This window comes from Gossypium arboreum, chromosome 3 (genome assembly GCF_025698485.1).
Source record: "Gossypium arboreum isolate Shixiya-1 chromosome 3, ASM2569848v2, whole genome shotgun sequence".
NCBI lineage: Eukaryota > Viridiplantae > Streptophyta > Magnoliopsida > Malvales > Malvaceae > Gossypium > Gossypium arboreum.
Genome location: NC_069072.1, coordinates 123,075,391 through 123,094,894, shown reverse-complemented (window position 1 = coordinate 123,094,894; position 19,504 = coordinate 123,075,391). Strand labels below are relative to the sequence as shown.

At 30.7% G+C, this 19,504-nt stretch overlaps 2 protein-coding genes across 2 annotated transcripts; one reads left to right on the top strand and one right to left on the bottom strand.

Moving 5' to 3' along the window:
* The first annotated feature begins 9,748 nt into the window (after nucleotides 1-9,748).
* Nucleotides 9,749-12,822, top strand: LOC108474617 (UDP-galactose transporter 1). The gene is made up of 5 exons (XM_017776599.2): nucleotides 9,749-10,294; nucleotides 10,866-11,115; nucleotides 11,209-11,416; nucleotides 11,916-12,147; nucleotides 12,413-12,822. The coding sequence occupies exons 1-5, from the start codon at nucleotides 10,184-10,186 to the stop codon at nucleotides 12,635-12,637; spliced, it is 1,026 nt and encodes a 341-aa protein (XP_017632088.1). The 5' UTR covers nucleotides 9,749-10,183; the 3' UTR covers nucleotides 12,638-12,822.
* Nucleotides 12,823-13,826: 1,004 nt separating this feature from the next.
* Nucleotides 13,827-15,408, bottom strand: LOC108475734 (uncharacterized). Its single transcript, XM_017777723.2, has 3 exons — nucleotides 14,947-15,408; nucleotides 14,218-14,342; nucleotides 13,827-14,139 (listed from the first exon to the last, which is right to left on the bottom strand). The coding sequence occupies exons 1-3, from the start codon at nucleotides 15,343-15,345 to the stop codon at nucleotides 13,983-13,985; spliced, it is 681 nt and encodes a 226-aa protein (XP_017633212.1). The 5' UTR covers nucleotides 15,346-15,408; the 3' UTR covers nucleotides 13,827-13,982.
* Between the last annotated feature and the right edge of the window lie 4,096 nt (nucleotides 15,409-19,504).

The window sequence follows — 19,504 nt, the reverse complement described above, 5'->3', positions numbered from 1 at the left end:
AAATTTTGCTTTTATCCAACATAAGTAGTGTTTCAAAGCCTCCCTATTTGAATATGATGAAGAAACAGTGTTTAAATTCCATCTGAATGTATTAAAATTTAGCTAACAAAGTCACAAGCATTACTATCATGCACTAACATACTACTGAGCCAAAACAGTTCACACCAATAGCAATTTGGTCATCATTTTTTATCTATTTTGTTTATATAATAAAATAAAATGACCAAAAGAATGCAATAGAGAACTCAATTAATGTATATTTTTGGTCCTCTTAATCTTCATCCAGATTGTTACATAGGTGAATGAGAGTTTATGAGAATGATTAGATTAGATGCATTATAATCGTACTTCATGCAAATGGACAAAATAAATTTGGAACAGCCTAAGAAAATTTCTCATAGCATCATAAAGAATCACATCCATTCTCTGTTAAGTTCAGATTTCTAAGTTTGGAACTACATCTTATGCAAATTCCTCTAATTTCCAGCATGTAATAACACCAGATGATTAGTTAGCATCAAAGCAGTTAAGTCAAAGAACTGTAGTCATTTAAAAATTATGATAGACAATCTTTATTGTGCAAAGCTTCACTACTTCATTTTTAAAGAGGTGGATAGGATAAGAGGGGTTGAAAGAAGCTATATAACTTACAACTTCAAACTTGTACTTGAACAATATAGATTATCCAAATAGTTGACATTGAATATATCAAGACTGTAGGTTCAAGAAATGTGTATGAAGGAGATTAATAGGCAATCTATAGTTTAAGATATTCCATGATTCCAAACAATAAATTACAACATTTCAAAATTGGAATCATGAAAAAATAAAATAAAATAAAAAAGATAGTTTACTTCTGGTATTCATCAGCTTAAGAGATATCCAATATGTTAATAACTGTAGTTTCTTGGTCAGTTTGCTTCCGTGTTAATGTTTTGCTTTACAATATTAAAGACTTAATTGGTTTCAATGGCTGTGCTTTACTTTGCAAGTCAAGATTTTTAACCTGGCGAACCAAATTAACTAAACCTTTATTTTAAGCGATTGAGATATTTCCTTTTATTTTACTTAAAACATACAAAAGCTTAGGAATTGTTTGAACCAAAAAAAAAAAAACCTTAGAAATTGACAACAGCCATTTACATCTGGCTTTCTTTGTCTTTTATCTGCTATCATATCTATTCTCATGGTGCTAATATTTCAGCAAATGTCTTACTAGGTTTAAGCCTTTTTCTGGTTTTTTTTTTCTATACCATGAGCTTCTTACAAAGAAACTGAGATAAAAATGGGCTTTCATACATATATCACAATGGATACTTTAAATTTTCTTAATAACTCTTCTTTACTCCTATTATTAATGGAGTTATAACTGCATGCTTCAAACCCAAGGTTCCAAGGAATGCATGAGTAAACAAGCATTTTACAGACACCAATGCACCGCAATCGCAACAAATAAGGGCATTTTCATAAAACTGAATTCTCTACTAGACTACTACTACTATATATACACTTGCCACTCCTAGATAAAAGAGACATTTCTCAAAAAACAAATAAGGGCATTCCCAAAAATGACTGGTAACATAGGGAAAATCCGGCGATGTGAACTAGATTAAATGCGATGGAAGGAATTCAAGACACTTGGTCAAGATGTAAAATAAGCAAGTAGTAAAATAGTACCCAAATTTTCAAGAGTAAAAGCCTACCTCAACTCGCCGGTGATAGTGACCTGGTAGACGCCAGACGGTTCACGAAGGTGGTTGGCTTAGCAGTGACAATAGAAAGATTCTAGGAGATTTCAATTAGGGATTTTGAAGGTTAGGGACTTATTCAGGGATTTTTTTTATTTCTGTCATCTGTTACTTTAGACTTTTACTTTTAGTTTTAGATTTTTATTTTTATTTATTAAATTATTTGTAATTTTTATGGTTGGGTTGGGTAATTGGGTTGGGTTGGGTACTTGGGTTTATACATATTAAATTGGGTTTATGTTGGATTGGGTTTGGATGAATAGTGGGCTATTTATATATTATAATTTTATTTATTAATTTTTTTGGTTAAACCAAAAAAATTCGGTTAATCGACCGGTTTCAAACCGAATTAATCGTTAACTGAAAACTTAAAAAATTATTAATCAACCCTCGACTGAGTTAATTCGATTAACTGACCGATTAACCGAATTCGGTCGGTTAACCAAAATTTTTTGGTTTTACCCGAATTTTATACACCTCTACTACAGGGTACGTTTTCACTGCTCTATCTGTAGGGCACGTTTTCACTTAGGTGAAAATTATTTTTTTTTCTTACGATTGGAAATTAGAAGTTTGTAAATTTATTTTTATTCTTGTTTGAGATAGACATGGTTATAGTTCCAATGAATGTTTGAATTTACAGTGGTATCGTAGAACTAGGTGGCTTACAAATCTCATCTGTCATGTGAGTATGACTATCACTGTAACACCCCAAAATTTCTATTTCGGCTTTTGTGAAATGGTGACAACTGTGTATCTGCTCTAATGGTTAAGTGTTCTAGGTGTGTGTGTGTGAGGTCCCAAGTTCAAGCCTAGTATTTGGAAAATTTTGATGTTTTTCTGTTCTAAGCCTTGCGTTTGAAGTGTGGGCTTATATTTAATTATTTGTAGGAAAATTTTAGAATAGGCCTGCTAGTCTAGTGGTTAGGTGGTGTGGGTTGTTGGAGGCCTTGTGTTCGAATCTTGAAACAAGCGGGATTGTAAATATTTTGCTCCGTTGGCTTATAGTGTTTCAATTTTTCTAAGAAACCTGAGTAGTGGGAGTTAAGGGTTATCAAAGTTTATTTTTATTTTTATTTTATTTTCCCCAAAAGCTCTTTTCTTTTTGTTACCTTCTTGTGCTTCCATCTTCCTCATCCATTTTCTTTTGATTTTCTTCCCCTTTTCCTTTTCGGTCTCAATTAGTTTCCCTTTGGGTGCAATTTCCTACTCATTTCGTTCGGTAAGTCCTATTCTGTTTAATCTTGATGTTTTTGGTTAAGTGTTTGATGAGGGGTTTGTTTATGTTGCTTTCGGTTTAGGCAAATGACAAGTTTTGGCTGAGGATTCAACAGCAATTGAAGGGTTGGAGACTTTGGCTCGATTGCGGTAAGTATTCAAGTGCGTTTAGTGATATTGTAAGGCTGTAATCATAAAGTATTTTCGCTTGAGTTTTGTTAAAATTGATAAATTTGGACCTCTCAATTTTAGGTTGTGAAAGGCTCGGGATAGTTTTCGTAGCGAAACGATAATAGGTGTGTATCCGAAATGCAGAAATCAAGCTTTCGACAAAAGTCGAAAAAGGCTACTGTCGACGTCAAACGAGCGTGTGGTCACCTGTGTGATAGGTCGTGTGTGACAACATGGCCATGTGATCGATGAAGGCTAGGCCGTGCGCAAGACACAACCGTGTGATGGCTGGGGTACGGTTGTGTGGGCCACACGAGGCAAACTGATCTAGGCGTATAAGCCCACACGGGTAGTCCACACAGGCGTGTGGAATTTGGGCCAGGCCGTGTGATCCACACGGCCAAGGCCAATCTAGGCGTATTGGCCACACAGGCATGTAAGCCCAAATAGGCAAGCCACATGGGCATGTGGGCCCATTTAGCTAAAATGTTTCCTAAGGTTGCACGGGTTACCTAAGTCGACTGTGAACCTACTGAATTTTATGCATTGAGCATGTTAAATCTAGACATGTTTACTGATCTATATGTATGATTGAAATATATAATCTAGACATATTAAATCTAGACCCTAAGTCGTGTGATCTGAATATATAATTTATGTATTGAGCATGTTAAATCTAGACATGTTTACTGATCTGTATGTATGACTGATGACTGAATTTTAGCATGTTGGCATATATTCTGTATATTTGCATTGAGCATGTTTAGTTGCATCTGCATTAGGATGGGATGATTGATTATTGGAAGAAGTGTACTGAAAGGCTTTCATGCCTATTATCTAGCAGCTCAACTACAATATTAGTGATATGTGCCGTATTCGATATGACTTGGTATGTAGGGTTGGGTGGGTGTTTTAAACCCCACATGGTGTGTAGGGATACTCGGAGATAGTGTGTAAGGATAGTCGAAAATAGTATGTAGAGGATGGTGGGTAAGACTCTGATTTCTGTTGCTATATGCATACTATATCTGAGATGGGCTAAGGCCCTAATTTATATATGAAATTGAATCTGTAAAGAGGCTTAGGCCCAAACTGCATTTGACGGATTACTGTTGTTTGACCGTATGCATGTCTTCTGTGGGAATTACGTACTAAGTTTACGTAAACTCACCCCTTTCTGTTTTATCTGTACAGGTAATCACCAGACTTAGACGGATCGGTGCGATAGAGGACTCAACGGTAACCACATGTCTATTAAACGGTTTAGTTTCATTTATAGTTTTAATTCCTATTTGTTCTGGGGTAATTTTTGATGTAAATTGAACTTTTGAACTGTTGCTTTTACTTTGGATTTTCACTGTTTTCATGGATTTTTAGACTGCAAACTCAATAAAAACTTGGTTTAATTCAAAACAAAGTTTTTCCTGAATGCAAATGATTTTCTTTAAATGTCACAGTTTTAAAAGCTTCCGCTACAGAATATGATCTTAAACGAATCTAATTAACGGGAAAATAGTTTTGAGATTGATGAAAGATAGAAAGAAGTTAATAAATAGAAACAGTTTTAACTCGATAAATTCAATTTCAAATTCCATTCCATGTGACATCGTCAGATTCAGCCATAACGTCTAGGTCAGATTTGGGGTGTTACAATCACCCGAGAAGCCGAGTCGCGTTGTAACTCAAGGTCCTAGTTCACAGTGATTATTTGACTTAGGGTTGAAGTGTAACTAGGGCTTCAAGTTTACAAAGGTTATGCTATCAAAAAATAGAGCATAAAGGGGGGCCCAGTTGGAAGTGGTTATATAGGCATGACAACGTGTTTTTCCTCATCAGAGAAGAATGCTTTATAAAACCCAAACAGAAGTATGAGGAAGAAAAACAGATTGGCATTTTAATATAATCAAGTATTTCATTTTATCAATGTCCACCAAAGGTGATGACCACATTATTATAACTTGTGACATAATTGAGGTGTAAAAGGTTTTACTAACAGGGTCATTATCTTTGGTGGACATGGACAACACGAATTACTTGATTATACTGGAAAGCCCCTGTATTTTTCTTCCTCACACTTCCATGTGGGTTTTATAAAGCATGCTTCTCTAACGAGGATAAACTCGTTATCGTGCCCATATAACCACCGTAAACTAATACCTTTTTGTGCTCCATCCTTTGACTACATAAGCTTTGTAACCTTGAAGCCCTAATTACACTTCAACCATAGACGATATAATCATCTCCAACTTGGATCTCAAGTTACAAAGAGATCCTAATTTCTTGAGTGATGACGCCATACTCATACAACAAGTGAATTTTATAAGTTACCAAGCTCCATGATATCACCATGAACCCAAACACAACTTAAAACTATGACTATGCCTCCCTCAAAGCGAGAGAGAAATAAATCTTTAAACTTGAAAATTTCAACACACAAGAAAAAAGAAAAAAAAATTAGGATGTTAAATTAGGGGATGTGTAACATCCCAAAAATCGGGTTAGAAGAAATTGAGTTAATGAAACCAAGAGTGCCGTCTCTCGATTTTGAAAAGTTTGCAAGCAATTTGTTTTGATTCAGTGCTTAAGTGTTGTGTTTATAGGTGTGAGGTTCTGGGTTCAAATCATGCCTCTTGAATTTTTGCTATTTGATTAAACCCCTATCTTGGGACATTTAGGTTATAAGTTATTTTCGATCAATTAATGAAAAGAATGAGCCTGCTGGTTCAATGGTTAAACTTTTGTATACCCTTTGGTCTTGTGTTTGAATCCTTGTGAAAGTTTCTTTTCTTTTTATCTGCATTGAGAGGTAGTTTTATTTCTTTTTAAGTTACCTAAACTTCTTCAAAAAACTTTTGGGGTTCTTGACTTTTTTTATTTATTTATTTTTATTATTTTTGTTCCTTTGTTTTCTTTCTTTTCGTTTTGATTTTTTCTCTTTAAATTGTCTTTTTGTTTGCTATCTTATGTTAAATTGGTTCTGTACGGGGTCTGACTTCTCCTTCTAAGTTTAATTTTTTTGTCGGTTTCAGAATCGTCTGTGTTGCTTCTGCATTGAAACCATACCAGCTAATTTTCTATGATTTTTGAACATCGAAAAACATGGTTGTCAATGCCACAAAGCCGTCTAGTAGGCCATGTCGTATACCATGTAACTTATTGTTTTACAATTAAAGACACACGAGCCAGGGACACAAGTGTGTGTCCAAGTCATGTAACTCACTCTTTTAGAAATAGGGTCATATGGGCTAGAGACACAGGTGTGTGTTCAGGCGGTGTGAGAGATATTTTAGGTTTTGGGTTACACGGGCATGTGCTAGGCCGTGTAAGATGTTAAGAAGGCCATACGGGCGTGTGTTAGGCAGTGTGAACCACACAGGCCAAACACCCAAGTCGTGTGAATCCACACAAGCGTGTGGGCCAAAAATTAAAAATTTTCCCTAGAGTCTTATTCGTTGTTTGAATCGAACGTAAGCCTACCATAGGGTCCGTATTATCTAAATTAGGCCATATAACTTGATATATGATGAACTGGTAATGAATAACCTGTTAATAGTACGTATGTCTGATATGTTTTAACCCAAGTAAGTATGATCCATTAGTGCGTAATGTGTTCTTGCTTAAGGTATTTGAATTATCCAAGTATGATTCGTATTATGTTAAGTTTGATGGTATACCTATGCATTACTCTGTTGTTTAAGAGTATGTGATATCTGAATATGTTCAATTGTTTGGTACTGATTCTTATTTATAACCATGCATTTGACTTCATGGCAAATTTAATATGGTCTGTTGAGGTTTGATAAATCTATAGTACAAAGCATGGACTCCAATGCCTTCAGTTTATGTTATTGTATGATAGTATGACCTATATACTTATCACTCTGATTCTGTATTTGTATGCCATGACACGTTTCATGGGGTTTGGGATAATGTGAAAGGAGATAGCTCTAGCAGCTTAATGATTTGCACTATTTGGTAGGTTATCCATAATATCTATTCTGGCAACTAGGCTATAACATAATGGCTTGACCACGTTTGTATCTAATATGACAGTTTAACTGCAATGTGATGCGTCATCATTTTTGGGCAACCTGGGGTAGCGGGTCATCATTGCCAGACAACTCGGGTTAACCTATTTAGTGTGTTTTGGTTGGATGAGTTCAAGGGAAACTCTACTTTGGTGTGTAGCGGAGTTGGGTAGGATATTTTCTGAAAAATTTGCATTATGTTTTTATGAAGAATACTGGATTGGCATACTCATACATCTTCTATTCAGTTATAAAACTGTTATGGAAATCTCTGTGATCTTCTATTTTGTTTCGCTCTGGTTATATGATCATTTTGAATTCATTGCATCATTCTGATTTGTATGTTGTGTTTTGTTTGGTCTTCATTTGATTTGGGTTATTCACTGAGCATCATAGATCACTCTTTTGTTTGTTCTTGGTTGTTTAGGTAACCCTTTGACTAGGAACGGATGGCATGTGGGAGCTTAGATTGTTTTCGCAAGTATGAAAATGCGATCATTTTCGTAATTATTTTAGTTTGAACTTTAGATTTGTAATCTGTTTCTGAACTCGTTTTTAGGTTGTTATTAATTCATTGGTAACGGATATTCTCAACCGTGAAACTGCAAAATTCCTCAAGTTGAAAAAATGGATTTTAGTTTTCAAAATTAAAACTCTGAAAAGGTTTTCCCTACTAATCAAGTAATCTTTTGAAGGTTTTTTGAATACTTACTGAAAGCAATTTTTCAATGTGTTGGTGTAACACCTCCAGATTCGATCTCAACTTCTAGGGTGGATTTGGGTGTTACAGGATGGGAACATGTATTAATATAAAAGATGGGGAGGATAAAAAAGAATTTGTTTTTTCCCAAGAATCCTGAGTTGCAAGGGCTTAGAGGCAAAAACAATAGAGTTGGATGGGAGGTTGAAGTGGCTAGAGAGAACACTCTTTGCATGTACTTGATCACAAAACGTGTATTTAATCTACCATCTATATATTTTACACTTAAATCACAAAATTGTATTTGATCGATACCTTTTTTTCTCAAATTGATATCTAATTTTTTTTTTATCAAAGTAGTACCTAAATTAGACTTCGTTACTCAGAGTCGTGCCTAAATTATTCACTTTTTCCCAAGTTGGAATCTGAACTTTTATTTGGTCAAAAGTGACACCTAAATTATATTTTGTTATTCAAAGTGATACATAAATTATACTTCGTTACCTAAATTAATCAATCATTTTGTGACACGAAACAATTTTTAACTTAAAAAACTCAAAAACATTAAATATTATTTTCTAAATTTTTTTAAAAATTATAAACAGATTCATCTCTTTTATTCTTCATCTAAGAACTCCGATGACGGAAAATTCAAGAACTTGTTAAAAAACTCATCCAAACCCTACTTTCAACAAGCTTATTTTTCTTTTTTAAATCTTGATTTCAATACTTTTCTCACCCAAATTCAAAACCTACGCATTTTTTTCTTAAAAATAACTTTCTTCGTTCTTTTCTATATAGTTTGCATCTTAATTTTGAGTGATCCTCTATTATTAAAAAAAGAAAAAACTTGATAAAACATGAAATCCAAATACCTGGACAAGTTAAGTAGGAAAAAGACAAAAGAGCAAGAGAATTGCAAAAACCGTTATCTAACAGTTAAAAAAAATGCATTAAAAGATAATAAAGAATCGTGAGGAGGGAAAGAGGATAAAAAACATAGAAAAGTTTTAATTTAATTAAGTTTTATTAAATTAATTTTAATATAAAAGTATCACATGTCATGAAATGATTAGTTAAGAAATTTTTAACAGTTGGATTAATTTGAGTAATAGAGTATAATTTAGATATCACTTTAAATAATGGAATACAATTTAGATACTATTTGAGACAAAAAAATTAGAAAAAATATAATTTAAATACCACTTTGCAATTTAAACCTATATTTCAATGAATAACAAATACTTTAAAAATATATATATATAACAAATTCTCGTTTAAAAAAATAGTAATTATCTTTTAAATTTCCAATGAATTATCTCAATGGAAAATTCCTTTTGATGGATTGTTATTTGAATTATCTCTAAAATGGGAAATTTCTTTTTTGGATTGATATTTAAAAGGAAATATGAAACAAATAATAGAAAAGGAATAAATAAATACCTATAAGAGATACGAATAGAGCATAAAAAGTCATAATTTTTCAGATTATGGTATAAAAGAGACATGTGTAGGTAAGTTTTTCGGATATTATTCAAAATAAATTAAATTAAATTAATTGGGTTATTCGAAGGAATATTTTGTCTAAAAAAAGGGAGTAATTTAATTTTATTCTCATTTAAAAATAAAATATAGAGTTTCATATTTGTTTACTTCTCCTTTAGAAAATAAAATGAAAAGTAAAAGGATATTCATTAATAGTTTTAAGGGGAGGACTGTTATATCTATAAACTTAATTTGCATTAAAGGAGATACATCTTTACTTACTTCACACCTAATTTCATTTTTAATTTATTTAAGTAAAATTACGTGCAAAAGAGTTCATTTGTGATGTTTATGGTAATAATAAATTTAATTGACAAATGGTTTTTGATACGAGGTTTGATCAAAGTGAGACCAGTTGTATGATTAGACAATATATGGATGTAAGAAACTCTAGTCAACGTCACAAGTCAAAATAAAAGTATATTCATCGAATGGCTGCTCTTATCCCATTTTCTTATGAAGACTAGTACCCTCATTTCAAAATCATAAACGAAATTTCCATGGCAATATATAACGTTTAAACTTCAATCCAGGCAAAGAGAGAGAGAGAGAATCACATGGAAGAAGGCCTTTCTCCACCGTTACAACCTCTCTCTCAGTTTCTTTAGCTTTCTTTTTTAAACTCCCTCTATTTATATAAACCTTTCAATAATCTAAGAGCAAAATTTCTGTGCTGGGTTTCGAATTTGGTGATCTGGGCTTTTGTTCTTTCTGTGCTAGAGACAGAGAGAGAGAGAGACAGAGGGGGAGAGAGAGAGGGGTGGGGGAGAGTGATGGAAGAAGGGAGATTCCTCCAGTGGGGTGTTTTCAGATCTCTTCTAGCGATTCTCCAATGGTGGGGTTTCAATGTTACTGTTATAATCATGAACAAATGGATCTTTCAGGTTTGTTTCTAACTTCATTTATTGATTTTGACATTGGGTTTTAGCTGAATTCTCTTATTCTTTAATCTAATTATTTCATTAGTACAGATTTCTGTTTAGTTGTGTTGCTAAGCTCAATAATTTGCTAATAATACGTTTTATAAAAGTTTTAAAATTTGAACAGGCTTCCAGGGTTAAATGTTATAATTTAATTTGTGAATTAAATAATATCAACAATCCATCTCTATCATTTCTTTCAATTATTTATGAACTTAGATGATGCATCTTAGAAGAAAGATTCATGAGTCATGACTAGTCTACCAGTTTGTTCATGTTAGAGGAATTTGGATTCAGTTTTGAGTTCTGTCTAGGTGCATTATAGCAGATCTAGGAATACAAACATACATACATATATATGTATGGTTCCTCATATATTGGTATTATAATGTTTATTTCGTTTATGTAGTGTGGATTGAACATTAACCTTCAATTTGTGTCTTGACAATTACATTTTGATTGAGTTGGTTGATTATTTTTTGTACTTTAGTCGAAGGTCTGAGGACATGGCTTTTTTTTTTCCCCTCTTTCACAGAAATTGGATTTCAAGTTTCCCCTTTCAGTATCATGCGTTCACTTCATATGCTCGTCGATCGGAGCATATCTGGTAATCAAAGTGCTAAAGCTCAAACCTCTAATAGCGGTTGATCCTGAAGATCGCTGGAAACGGATATTTCCTATGTCTTTCGTGTTCTGTATCAACATAGTGTTGGGAAATGTTAGCTTACGCTATATCCCGGTTTCTTTCATGCAGACTATCAAATCATTCACTCCAGCAACCACCGGTGAGATTTATAGATTATACACTTTTGGGCACCTTACCTTGTTACAACTGACTGCATATCATCACCATATCTGATCTTTGTACATTTTACCAGTTTTTCTGCAGTGGCTAGTTTGGAGAAAGTACTTTGACAGGCGAATTTGGGCCTCTTTGGTTCCTATTGTCGGAGGAATTCTGCTAACATCTGTTACAGAACTTAGTTTTAACATGTTTGGGTTTTGTGCTGCCTTATTTGGATGTTTAGCTACTTCTACAAAGACTATCCTTGCTGAATCTCTACTGCACGGATACAAGTTCGACAGGTAATTATGTTATTCTCGTGATTGTTTTTTGTCCTTTTGATCATCTTTGATAGTTTCAAAAAGGTTATATTAAGAAAAACTAGGTTGAAGTTAAGGACAGATTCAATGTATAGAGGCTTGGAAATTCTTATAATGTTAACACATAAATTTAGATAATTCTGCATTTAACTGAGTGTTGTTTCAATATAATTTTATGATACTTCTCGGTCATCCTTTGGTCCACTGTTTGCATTTCACACAACCATGCCTATTTTCTCATTTTGTTATGCTATTTTGGCTAACTAATAGAATGACTGGCATTACTTTGGCCGTCATAACATCTGATAGCCCGGATTTTCACTTATGGATGACACAACCCTTTGTCTCCCTTGATTGCAGTATAAACCCTTTGTATCTTTAAGAATCATAGCTACTCTTGTCTTATTTACTGCTGGAGAAGGTTTCGGTCGAATATATTAACTCATGTTTTCTGGCCTTGGTTTTTTGTTCACTCTTGTAGCATAAACACGGTTTACTACATGGCACCTTTTGCAACCATGATCTTGGCAGTACCAGCACTGTTACTCGAAGGAAATGGGGTAATGGATTGGTTTCATGCTCACCCTGCCCCGTGGGCAGCCCTCATCATTATTTTCAGCTCAGGAGTGCTGGCTTTCTGTCTTAACTTCTCCATTTTTTATGTGATTCACTCAACTACTGCTGTCACGTTTAACGTCGCCGGAAACCTCAAGGTGAGATTTGTAGAGTGAAAATAGATCCATCTTGCGTTCTGGTTCTGTTATATTACTCATTACTCTCACTCTATCTTTCGAGCCCATTTGTGGTTGTCCTATACCGAACTTTATGCAAAATTCATTGTCTAATTGTTGCATATATCATTTAGTATCTGGAAAATCTTGTTTTGTATTATATAGTTGCAGACCTCTGGCACCTCAAAGATTTCCGGTTTATCATTTCGAATTCAGCATTCAACATTCTTATGTTTTTCATATACAGGTAGCAGTTGCCGTGTTGATTTCATGGCTGATATTCCGGAACCCAATCTCGGGTCTTAATGCTGTTGGCTGTGGTATCACACTGTTGGGATGTACATTTTACGGATACGTGCGGCATATGCTCTCTCAACAGACTCCAGGAACACCCCGGACACCTCGGACACCTAGGAAGAAGATGGAACTACTTCCCCTTGTAAATAATGAAAAGTTAGATGATAAGGTTTGATTATGTATGTTATTACCTGGGGTTGTTGGGTTTTGGAGAAAGGGATAAAAGAAATATGGCATAGTTTGCAGAGGATGCTCTGAGTCACCATGTGAGGATTTACATTAGATTCTGATTTCTCATATAGTTGGAAAATTTTTAACGTAGTTTTCATCTCAATGAACTGAAAATCATAAAGTTTCATACATCTCTTTATTTGATTCCTTGCAAGTTTTTTGGATTTTACTCAATATATATATATATATATATATTTATATTACTGTTAACGTTGAGTTCTAGGTTGATTTTAATACTTGACTTCGAAAGGTTTTCGAGTTTAATTGAAATTTATTATTTTGTTAAATTTTATTTTAATTATTATTTAAAAATAATTTCAAACTAAACAAAAATAATCAAGTACGCGAATTAAATTAATTTTTGTAATAAATAAGCTTAATCAAATCAACTTGTTCAGTTTAATTTGTATTTTAATCAAACTCAAAACTTAATTGAGTTTTAAGTAAGGTTGAGTCTCACTTGTATGTATTAATTAAATTACATTTAATTATTTTTAAAATTTTAATAAAATTTGTAATATTTCATTAACGATATAGTTACTAAATTAAAACTTTAAATTTAAAAATATAATAATTAATATTAGAATGAATTTAAATAATTGTGAACGAAAAAATAAACAATATTTTGATTTTTAAAATATAAATATTATGTGTGAAATTCTATTTTTATATATAGTTAACTTAATTTTAATTATTAGTGAATGTAAATTATTAATTTTTATAGCGTGAAAACATTTAAAACTTAAATCATTCTAATATATATTATACCATAGGAGGAAAAGTTAGTGTATTAACGTGAGTAATTAGTTTAATATTTGGTATATATCTATATTATATATAAAATGGTTCATTTGAGTTAGTGTCATGAGTCGACTTGATATCAATTCAATTGTAAAATTATTAAAATACTATTTATTTTAAAAGGTAATTAATATTGTTATTATAGTATTTTTATCTTCACATACTTTTAAATAATATTGAATAAAACAATTGAAAAGCATCATTTCAAAATCAAACACAAGACTAACAAATTTATATGAAAATATGACTGAATCTAAATTACTATTTAATAATTAAAAATTATTTCATTAAATTGATTTTTTAATGTATCTTCCAAACAGAATCACTCAAAATTTTATCACATTTGACCATTTCAATTAGAAATGTGATATTATATATTTCATGTCACAAATAGCATAAAATTCATTACAATAAATAAGAAATCAACCAATTATAAATCATGAACATAAGCAACAAATCATATTTTATTGAGCAAACGTTGTGTGAAACTAAGCCAAAAGCCAAAAGTTGTTGAGCCACCTGGTGGTGATAAGGTAGCCACCGAGGCCATTCCTCTGCCTCCTAACCCCAATGGTAAGGCAATGTCGATCTATAGTTTTGATACATTGCTCAACAAACTCATCATTCTGCCTGCTCCCACCTAGACTGCAAACCCAACCATGAAAGATGAGAGTGAGATGGAGAAATGTGTAATTTTCAAAACAGGGGTTTATAAAGACCCACCACAAGGTTAACAATGGAGATTGCCTTCTCTGACCCACTACCAACACTGAAACCCCTAGCTTTTTCACTTGGCTCTTCACTGTCCACAGCTTCGGCCCTTGGATTGTCAATACTTCTACTTCTACCTGTTTTTCATTCGTATTGGTTTCCCATGGAAAATCCAATCAATCTTCACCGAATACTATAAAAATAAATAAATTTTAGACTTGCTCTACTCCAAATAAAGCTGGTCATTTTTGAACAATGGAGACGGGGGAGGGGGGTTGTTTTTCTCAAGGCTGGTATATAAAAATATATATCGTTAATGTTTTTAAAGAATAAAATATATTTAATATAATGAAACAGTACATTTTCTTCATATAATTCTATATTTATTATTTTATCCAAAAAGTTATTAATTAAAAACAAGAATTATAAATAAATAAATGTGTAGTCTAATTATTAAAAAAAGAAAAATCAAATTGGAGTGGAGTGGAGCGAAATAAAGATGGATGCGTTGTTGATAGTGATTTTTAAGGATGGATATACCTATGGTTGAGCAAAGTATGGCGATACAAAGTATTTTCACTGTGGGAAAATGGTAAATTTAGTAATATCCACTTGCTTCATTTCATTGCGACCCTATTGTCTCCCTTAACGAGAAGAGAAGAGAAGAGGGATGCACCCCCTTTTCTAAAAAGAAAAGAAATGAAGCAAAACAACCCAAGAAGTGAGAATAGTTTGAGGTACCTCGGGTTTACAAGCTTTGCAGAGTGAGCCAAGAGAGTTAGCAAGATAAGTAAAAGAAGAAGGGGAGTGTGAACAGTTGGGGGTTGGAGGGATAACATGAAGCAAAGTAAGCAAATCACCCTTGTTAGCTACATGAGTGAGTGCCCACATCATTGCATGCCTAGAATGTGAGCTTTTGTCCACTAAAACCATCACTCTCTTCCTTAAAACCAACCCATCATCACCACTACCAGCAACACCATTGCCGTACATGTCAAGACCTTCCATTTGATGAGCTTTTAAGCTTGTATCACATCCACCACAAATATTGTTCTTGTTGTTCACTCCCCAACGCAAGGATTTAGATTTCCAACCTTGTTTGCCACTTAGCTGCCTAAAAAATGAAGATGAACTTGCCATCTTCCTCTCACTTCAAACACCTTAAATTGGGTGGCAATGACTAGTGATTACAAATAACAGGTCATTTCTAAGTTATAGGTGAAGTTGGGGGCCTTTAATATTGAGAGAAGATTGTTAAAGTATTTATTTATGACAATTATTATTATTGCAATCAGAAATATGTAAACGTATTTTTATAAAATTTCAGAGTTAAAAAAGGGATCCATTCTTCTAACAAATCTTCTAAAAGATTACATGTACAATTTTAATTATCTTTCTTTTTATAAATACATTAGTCCCAAGTAGACTAATATAAGTTTGAAAATTGGGTTTAGGCAAAATAATAATACTCGTTTAGAAAATGGGCCGAGTCTCGAGTAAGATTTTTTGTCTAGATCTAGTTTGGCCCGGCCTAAATATGCCAAAAAAAATACTATTGCTTTTCCTTGCTTTTTTTTACTTTTTTTTTTTTGCTATTTTCTTATTATTTTTCACTATTTTACTATCATTTCAGTAATATGTTAGCACTATTTTGTTATTATTGTTTAGATATTGTATAACTCTTATTGTATTGTTATTTTGTTACTATTTTAGAGTCATTTGCTTGTTAAATTACACATATCTTAGTTTTATTTAAGTATACATATAAATTTATTTTTAATTTGTTGAGAAATATTTATTTTAATATTTTTAATATGTTTGATTTATTATATTTTTCTAAGAAAATTTGTATAATAAATAATATAAAAAATTAATACGGGCAAGTTGGGCCTAACAAACAAGTTTAAAATTTTGATTGGGCCCGACCGGACTAAAGCTAATACAACTAAGATATTAATAAATAAATAAAAAGTTAACTAGCTACTGATAAAGTGTTAAAAATAAATTAATTGAAAATTAATATTTAAAAATATATATGTTTGATAACCCACAATGAAAATTGCTAAATAGAATTTTTTTCTATAAAAAAGTGTAGAAAATGATAAGTAGATAGAGACTTACTTATGGCTTAAAAGAGAATAAATTCAATTATTTTTATTTTATTTATTTTAAAATTATATTATTTTTATTGAACAATCTAAATATATTCTATATTTAATTTTAAGTAATATACTAAACATATTTTATAACTTAAATTTAATATTTATAAATTACATCAAAATCTTTATATATAAAGCATTAAATTTGAAGTTGACCCGTCTTATCATTTATATAGCAAAAGGACAAAATTACATTATTTACTTAAAAAATATGGACTGTCTCAACTAATTTAACTCTTTAAAGAACCTCATAAACAACATTAATTTAATCATTTCAAACCCAGTACTATAAGTAGTTTGCTTGGTTAATGACTGTTTTGTGATACATTAATTACAAATTATTTCATTATTTTTAATATATTATATCTTGTTGAGTTACAAAATAATAATTTTTTATAAATAACGTAAATTTAGTATTTTTTATATAAATAACCTTTATAAATTTTCTAATCCTCAAACGAAACATTATTTTTTTATATAAACACATGTTTATAATATGAGTGAAAAAATTATGTAATAAATATATTTATTAAAAGTTTATATTAAAAATAAATAAAATTTTAGCTGAAATATTAGAGTTAAAAAGTTAAAATCTATTTTGTCTTGAGTTCAAATTTTACTATGATTAATTATTTATTTATTTTATATAAAAAAACACTTTCATAATAGTATAACTTATTTTATATATAACAATATATTTTATCAATTTTTGAATTGAGTTGGTACCTAATTGACACAGAAAGAAGGGCTTAATATAAGTACTAAATTCTAGCATATCCATAATGTAAGTGAAAAAATTTATGTAACAAATATAATTATTAAAAGTTTATATAAAACCAAATGATGATTTGGTTTAAATGATAAAATTAAGGTAGTGTTTGAAAAGCAACCTAGTAATTGGATTTAGGCATAATTGCTTGTAATTACATGAGAATGACATATTTGGGTAACCATTATAATTGGTGAGTCCTACCGATTTGGTGTAATTGGAGCACCCTAATTACACTTTTCAATTCTTAAGGGGATGGTGAAAATTTAAGTAATTATGCAAGTAATTATATCCAAATCCAATTTTAAAAAATAATTCTATACAAGTAATAAAAATTATATTATAAGCATGACATGAATGAATGTTTAGAATGGTTACAATAAAAATTTCTTATATTATAAATTCTAAAAAATATATTGTAAAAATAGTATGTATTTTATAAAGTTATAACAAAAATTATCATTTAAATCCTAACAAATTTCTAAATTTATGACTAAAAAGTTTATTATAAAAATAATTTAAATGTTATAAAAGTACTATAATATATTTATTTATAAAAAATTATGACAAAAAATATGTACATAACTTATTTATATATTCATGTTATATATTATAAAAATAATATACTTATTTAAAGAAAATGTTATAGTTTTTTTTATCATAACTTATTTATAAAAATAATTTCATAAAGTTACGACAAAAATTATATTATTTATAAGAAATGTTATAAAAGTTATCGGACAATTTTATAAAACTTTATTTATAAATTTTATATTACTTTTACTTAATTTATGTGTTATAAAAATGATATAATCTAGCATAAGTCTTTATCCAAATTAAGTTTATATAAGTTTTTCGTAATTAAAACTACAAATTATTTGGACTGCAAACCAAAATATTATAAGGTCGGTGATAATTATGCAAAATACAAAAGAATTTTTTACACCATATCATGGGATTGGATACAATTTGAAAGAATGGTGTCAGACACAAACACCATAAACAGCTTGCAAACTTTTTAATTTGAGATATTCAAGAACTTGAAATGTGGTTGAGAAGACATTTGTTGTTCTAAAAATATATTTCCCATATTAATATCACTTTAGTATAGCATAAAAAAACAAGGTTTGATCAAATTAACAAGTTGCTTATTTCATAACTTCATCATAGGTGAAATTAATATGATCCATACTTCGAAAACTCCATAGAAGAATGAGAACATGAATATTATAATGATGCAGATTCAAATTTAGATAACGACGAACTCCATCAAGGACCAACAAATAATGATAAGGAGCATACGTTAAATATTAAAGAGGTAATAATCCAACATGCACTAGAAAATTTAGATAAAATTGCATATTATGTTTATTTTTCTTGTTATTTTTATTAGTAATCATATTGTCAACTATTTTTTAGACTAACATAATGCATATGATGATTTGATTTTAATTTTTGTTACTTGTTTAAAAATAATTTTATCATACTAATAATTTTATAATAATTAATCTTTTTAAAAATATAAATTATGTAATTGTATAATTAAAATTTATACTACTAAATATAAAATAGAAAACTGAGATACAATTATACTGAATCAACTAAACAGGTCGAGGAAATTATAATTTTTTATAATTACGAGAGCAGAATCATTTAGCCGTGAAGGTTTAACAAGCTTGATGCCGTGTGTTCAAATCATATAATGATTGATTTTTTTAATTAATTTATAGAATGTAAAAAGGCAAAAACAATCTCATAATTATATATCTTATTTTCTACATGTATTTTAATAATTTAAAATATCTTTACGCACTAATTTATAAAGAAAGAAACTCGTACATTTGTTAAAAAAAAATTGTAAAACGAACGAAAATTTAATTAGTATTTTTCCAGACGTCGGTCAATGGCCTGTGCCATAATTAATAAATCTAGTTTCCAATAAATTTAAAAAATAATTTACTTGTAGTTATTAAAATAAATTAACAGCCATTAATTCCTGTACCCAAAGAAAAAAAAGAAACGGCAGAAAAACGTGGGAGGATCGGACCCCTCGTGAATATTCAGAGGCCGATATAGGGGTTGGCATAGGCCCTGACCCCCTTAAAATGAAAATTTTCATTTTAAGCATTTGAATTTTTTTTAAAATTTAAATTATTAAAAGTAAAATTGTACTTTGGCCCCTCCTAAAATTATAAAAATTTATTTAATCTTTTAATAATTATAAAAAGATACTATAAAAATTAAAATTTTATTCGACCCCCCTAAAAATTTGTTCTGACTTCGCCCCTATGAATATTTAAGAATATGCTGTATATATTGTGTTGGTAAGTTGTTTATTAACTTAACATATTATTAAATTAGCATGAGACGT